A 6,683-nucleotide genomic window follows, 5' to 3' on the forward strand; every position below is an offset into this window, starting at 1 on the left:
CAGAATGTGATGCAGAGTGAGATACAGCACTTTATTTACAGTCGCCTCTTGGTGATAGGTTGCCCCTTATAGGATTGTGGGTAATTTTCAACAGCAAAGTTGTGGTAAAATTGACCCACATAAATGTAAATGCTTTTAATAAGATTACGAAATAGTTCAGTGTAATTGAAAAATTGGTAAGTTTTACTTGTCCTGTAATTCACAGATTTACCACAAGCACTGATATACCAGCCCTCACATTTCTTTATATATTTCTATTGTACAACACTGCTGACTATGTTGGTGCTTTAAACTTGTTAATAATGATAAAGTGACCATGGTACACAAGGACCTTTATCCTGAGGCAAATTATGATTTTGTGGCCTCATAACAATCATAAATAAACAACCACAGTTAGGATGAATTATTTGTGTAGATCAGCAATTTACCAGGTATCCCTGTATATCAGAGCATTAACTCTGTACAGGAGGTACAAACGTGACTGAAAAATAATCTAGAGACTGGTACAATTTAAATGGATAGTCTCATAGTATGGCAGCTCTCACTGTGAAACATGAATAATGAAACAAACTATAATAATTGATGACATTTTGCAATATTGGAAATATAATAAAAAGAAATAGTCAAAATCTTGGTTTACATTTGGTAACATATACTTTATTGTATAATATTTCCAATAGCTTTGATCATGTGTGTACTTCTCAAGCTGTAAATCATTGGGTTAATAAAAGGAGTCACTACTGTGTATAAAAGTGAAAGAAGTTTTCCAATGGTCTGTGACTGGTTTCTTGTGGGAACCACATAAGTAACAATGAGACTCCCATAAAATATGGAGACCACAGCCAAGTGGGAGCTGCAGGTGGAGAAGGCTTTTTGTCTCCCAATATTGGACTTTATCTTTAGGATTTCATGGGCAATACAGATATAGGATCCAGTGATGACCATGAAGGGGATAAGTAACGTAGGGAAAGATAATGTGGTTACCAATATCCAAGCTAATGAGGTGTCTGAGCAGGAAAGTTCCAGAAGAGGAAAATAATCACAGAAGAAATGGTTGATGGTATTTTGGTTGCAGAACTCTTGTGTAGCTACAGTAATCACAGTAACTGATGTAAAGCTAAGGGCAAGCAGCCATGACATGACAATTAATTTAACACAAAATCTGTGGCTCATTATTGAAGAATAACACAGAGGATTACAGATGGCCAGATATCTGTCATAGGACATCACAGTTAGAAGGAAACACTGTAAACCTTCAGTGACACCAAATATATAAAGTTGTACAATACAGCCAATAAGGGATATTTTAGCTCCATCATTTATTACAGTTTTGAGCAGGATGGGAACAATAAGCATGGACTGCAAGAGATCAGATAAGGAGAGTTGTTGGAGAAAGAAGAACATGGGAGAATGAAGATTTTGGCTAATTGTTACCAATACTATGACAAGGATATTTCCATAGATGATCAATATGTGAATCAAAAAAATCAAAGAAAAAATCAGGATCTTGAAATTGTTGAGATTTTGAAATCCCAAAAGGAAAATCTCTGTGACCATTGAGTGATTATTCATTTGCATTGCCTAGGAGGGAAAAAGGTAAATTTTTATTAAAGGAACAGTAACTCCAAAAAATATAAGCATTTTAAAGGAATGACATTATAATGCACTGGTAAAAGCTGTGGGTCAGGGTCTTTTCCTTGTACGTTTGCTAGGGCCAAAGACTGAGAAATTTTAATCTCATGAAGAGATTTTGTTCTTGCACACTGAGCTGACAATCTAAGAGCAATATAAGAGAATGCTTAAATTTTTATACTAATAAGAACTTGGGAGACTCTTCTCCCCTCCGTCCCACATCGGCTGGATCAATCTAATTCCTGTGTATGTCATGTTTATTCACTGGTTCTAAAATCGATTTCAAAAACTCCTAAACAATGGCTTTACCATATCTAAAAGACAAACATCACTCACTGCATTATCACAGTAAATGATGAGGAAGAAAATAGAAGAAAATTGTTGTAATACTATAACTGGCCAATATTAATGTCAACATAAAAACAAATTACAACATTAATCCCCATCCCCAGGCGTAAACCAGAGAAATACTTTAAATATACCCCCCCTAGAGCCAGTAGTCTTATAATATAGCCTAAAGAAGGGAGGGTATGTTGACATTAATAGTGGCAAGGAAAAGAAAATTACTAAGTATGACAACAATTTTCTTCTTTCCTGGTCACTATAATATCAAAGGTTATTGTGATACTAGGCTCTATAGTTAGTATAGGTATGGGTATATAGAATTTAATTAAAAGTAGAGAGGGGTGTGTGCATGGATGCTGGGTTGAACTTGATGGACTTTGTCTTTTTTCAGCCCAATTTAACTATGTAACTATGTAACTATATAACTATATGTCAACATAAAAACACTGGGATGAACCCAGAAGAAGGGAGGGACACAATGATGCTTAAGAAACTATAATTATCCGCAAAAGAGTGAAGTACCTTGGATGCAAAAGCTTCCCCCCCTACAGGTCTCACGTTATTCTTATAGTGGTTTAAGAAGGTCCACACGACTTCCAAGCCACTGTTTTGCATATCTCTTCTGCTGAAGCTTGTGCTACCACTGCCCAGAGGAAGAGGCCACTGCCCTAGTAGAATGAGCATTTACCCCCTTTGGAGCTAGTTTGCCTTGGGACTGGTAAGCTTTTGAAATGAGAATAACCAACCATCTTGCAATAGTAGAGGTAGAAGCTGGGTAACCCCTTCTTGGCCCTGCTGGAATAACGAACATCTTTTCAGCCTTCCTAAACACCTTGGAGACCTCCAAATATTGAGAGACTACTGTCACTGGATCCACCTTTTCCAGAAGAGGATCTTCCACTGAAGCTTGAGAGCTAGAAAGTGCTGTAAGAATCAATTCATGGTCCAAATGGAAAGGTGAAACAACTTTTGGTAAGAAAAAAGCATCCGGCTTTAAAATGAGTCTATCCCTGAAAAAGGTCACGTTATTCTCCTTGATAGATAAAGCCTGAAGCAGACTCACAATATTTGCCATAGAAATAGCCACCAAGAACACATCTTCAAGGTCAATATCCATGTCAAAATCTCCTCCAAAGGCTCAAAAGGAGATGCAGTTAAGGCTGAAAGCACCAAAGGCAGATCCCATGAGGGAAGAAGATCTTTCCTTGGAGGCTGAATTTTAAGAACTGCCAAAAAGCATCTCTAAACCACTTAATCTTCAGTCCACCATGTACCCGAAATTACTGATAAGGCAGATACCTGAACCTTCAAAGTTCTATAATGTAATCCCTTTTCCAGACCACTTTGAAGGAAACCCAGAATTTGAGACAAGGAAACTGTCGACTTGTCTAATAGTTGCTGAGATCGCCAGGTCATAAAGGTTTCCCAAATCTTGTAATAGATCTTTGAAGTAGATAACTTTCTGGCTTTAAAAAGAGTCTGGATTGCTGAATCATGAAGACCCATATCAATTAGACCTGCCCTTTCAGTCTCCAAGCCATCAGAGAAAGAGATGCTGGATTTGGATGCCATAGCGGACCTTGAAGAAGAAGATCCTGCCTGGGAGGTAATGGCCATCTCTCCTTCTGCATCTTCATTAGAAGAGGATACCAAGGATGCCTCGGCCAATTTGGTGCAATCAGTATTGATTCCACCCTCTCTTTGCATGTCTTCAGAAGCGCTGAAAATATCAGAGGCACAGGGGGAAAAAGATACACCAACAGGAAATCCCACCTTTGCAGTAGAGCATCCACCGCTGCGGTCTGATGATGATAAACCCTCGAATAGAAGAGAGACCTGAGCATTCTTCTGTATAGCCATAAGATCCACCTTCCGCATCCCCCATGTCTCTACTAATTGAAGGAAGACTAGGGGGTTGAGTTGCCACTCATGTTTGTTCACCCAATTCATGCTCAAGAAATCCGCCTTCTGGTTTAGTACCCCTGGAAGGTGGACTGCTGACAAGGGTTTGAGGTTTCTTTTTGCCCAATTCAGTATTGGGGTTACCCAAGAGCTTCTTGTGCCCCCTGCCTCTTTATGTAGCCAACAGCTGTTGTATTGTCTATGTTCACTCTCACTGCTTTCCCCTCCAAAGCAGGAGCAAAATGTATCAAGGCTTGATGGACTGCCTTTATTTCCAGAATATTTGATGGAACATTGGCTGTTTGAAAATCCCATGTGCCCTGAGCAAACTGAGAATTGTGGAGAGCTCCCCAGCCTTGGGAGGACGAATCTGTGAAGACCACTTCCCAATCCGGTTGCTGAAGGGGAAAACCATTCAATAGATTGTCTGAATCTACCCACCACTGAAGATCTCTCTTCAGAGCTATGGGAAGATGAATAATCTGAGACCAGTTTTTCTGGAATCTGTCCCATTGCTTCAGAAACACTTTTTGAAGGGGTCTCATGTGCCATTGAGCCCACATTGTCAGTGGAATTGTTGAAGCCATCAGACCCAGGATTGACATGAATTCCATAGCAGAAATCATCTGTTTCTCCATCATGGCTGAAACTTTCTCCTTTATTTTCTGAGCCTTGTCTAGACGTAAAGAAACAGAATCCTTTTTGGTATTGAACAGAGCCCCCATATACTTCATGATCTGTGAAGGAAAAAGAACACTTTTCTCCACATTTACTAGCCAGCCATGAGAGATAAGAAAAAAGAGTACTCTGTCTTTGTGGATTACAAGCAAATCTGGGTCCATGGCTAAAATGATGATATCGTCTCGGTAATTCCAGACTTGCATCCCCTCTTTCCTGAGTTCTGCAATGAGAGGGACTAATACCTTTGTTAAGGTTCTGGGAGCAGTAGAGAGACATTGGAATTGGAAATGCCTAACCCCCGCTGCAAAATGAAGAAAATGAAAGAGGCATGCTGCTACTGGAACATGCAGATATGCGTCCTGTAAATTGATTGACACCATCCAATCCCCTTCCTGAATGACAGGAATTACAGTATGATGGTACTCCATCTTGAATGTCTTTACTTTGACAAAGGCATTGATCTTCTTTAAATCCAATATTGGTCTCCATCCCCTTGTAGCCTTCTTCACCAGGAACTATTGAATAAAAACCCTGTCCTATCTCATCCCTTGGAACTGGAACAATCAATGCTTCGTCCAGCAGTAGTTTTAAATATCTGTCCAAAGCCTCCTTTTTCTCTGGCGACCGAGGAATTGGAGACTTCACAAACCGAGTTTGAGTGGGAATTGAATGAAACTCTATCCGTTATCCTGATCTGATAATTGAAAGCACCCATTGATCGGTTATTGACTTTTCCCACTGGCCTAGGAAACCTCCAAGTCTGGCTCCCACCTTGGAGGATCCTGAAAACAGATAGTCAGGCAGATTTCTTTGGAGGAGTGGGAGTGGATCTACCCCTTCCTCTGGAGACAGATGATCCTAAATTGGACCAGGAATTAGACCTGAAGCTTTCTCTTGTGCTAAATTTTCCTCTGCCTGATACCTAAAAAGAGAAGGTCTAAAAGACTGATTCCTTGGCCTTTTCTTCTCCTGGGGAAAAAAAGAACTTTTCTCTCCAGAGGACATAGAGATGATATCATCAAATTTTGCCCCAAAGAGTCTCTCACCTTCAAAAGGTAAGGTGCAGAGATTTAGCTTAAAAGGGGTATCAGCCCCCCAGACACAAAGCCATAAGGCCCTTCTGGCTGTAACTGAAAGCGTCATGATAAGAGCTGTTAAAAGGGTCAGATCGACTGAGCCTCCAGAATGAAACTTGCCGCTTGCTTCAATTCAGCTAGTCCGGTGGAAATATCTTGCTTGTCTGCCCCCTCTTTCAATGCTCCATCCAGGCTATCAATCCATAATAATAGAGCCTTTGACACTGAAATAAGAGAAATTGCTGGATGACAAGCTGTCCCGCTACTTAAAGCTTTCTCAACTCTGCTTCCACCTTCCTATCCATAGCATCCTTCAGAACAGATGAGTCGTCAATTGGAAGAGTGGTTCTCTTTGCTAGATGAATCACAGCTGGATCCACTGCTGGTAGGGAATCCCAACTCTTTGAATCCTCCACCGCAAATGGATATAACTTAGAGAATCTAGAGGACAAAGAGCTGAATGAGACTCTCTTAAAGACCTTTTGCCACTTAGACTTCACCAAATCTGAAACTTCAGAAAATAATGGAAAAACCTCCTTTGATTTGATTTGAAGAAGGTAGCACCTTCAATTTGTTTTCTGATTCAGAAGGAGATTCCACTCCTAGTATTAGCTTAACTGCTCTTATTCACCAGGATTCACCAGGCACAAGTCAAAGCTGGAAGAAGCCTCACCTTCTTCCTCCTCTACAGATAGCGAGGAATCAGAGACATTGTGAAGGTTGCTATAAGAAATATCCTCTTCCTGAGGAAAAAACTTCCTCTCCCAAAATGGCATTGGAAGAACCTGAGGCTCTTGAAATCCCTTGTGCAAAAGCTTCCAAAATACAACCAGAAGAGAGGAAGACACATTATCTTTTGTCTTGGCTGAACTTGACCTAGGGGCATTTTCATCTGCTAGCAGGCAAAGGCACTCTGCACAGAACATCCTCTGCATTCAATTCTTCCTTTGAATTTGACCAATCTTTTCTTTTGCAAACTGCAGAAAGAAAAAGGAAGTCACATAAGCACACAAGAAGAGAGAAGAATTTTTTTTTTTTTACCTAGCT

General features: G+C 40.2%; 1 protein-coding gene across 1 annotated transcript; it reads right to left on the reverse strand.

The window, feature by feature from the left end:
• Positions 1-657: 657 nt before the first annotated feature.
• Positions 658-3,094, reverse strand: LOC121401313 (olfactory receptor 10AG1-like). Its single transcript, XM_041585697.1, has 2 exons — positions 2,666-3,094; positions 658-1,359 (listed from the first exon to the last, which is right to left on the reverse strand). The coding sequence occupies exons 1-2, from the start codon at positions 3,092-3,094 to the stop codon at positions 658-660; spliced, it is 1,131 nt and encodes a 376-aa protein (XP_041441631.1).
• Positions 3,095-6,683: the final 3,589 nt, after the last annotated feature.

The sequence above is a fragment of the Xenopus laevis genome, chromosome 3L (assembly GCF_017654675.1).
Source record: "Xenopus laevis strain J_2021 chromosome 3L, Xenopus_laevis_v10.1, whole genome shotgun sequence".
Lineage (NCBI taxonomy): Eukaryota > Metazoa > Chordata > Amphibia > Anura > Pipidae > Xenopus > Xenopus laevis.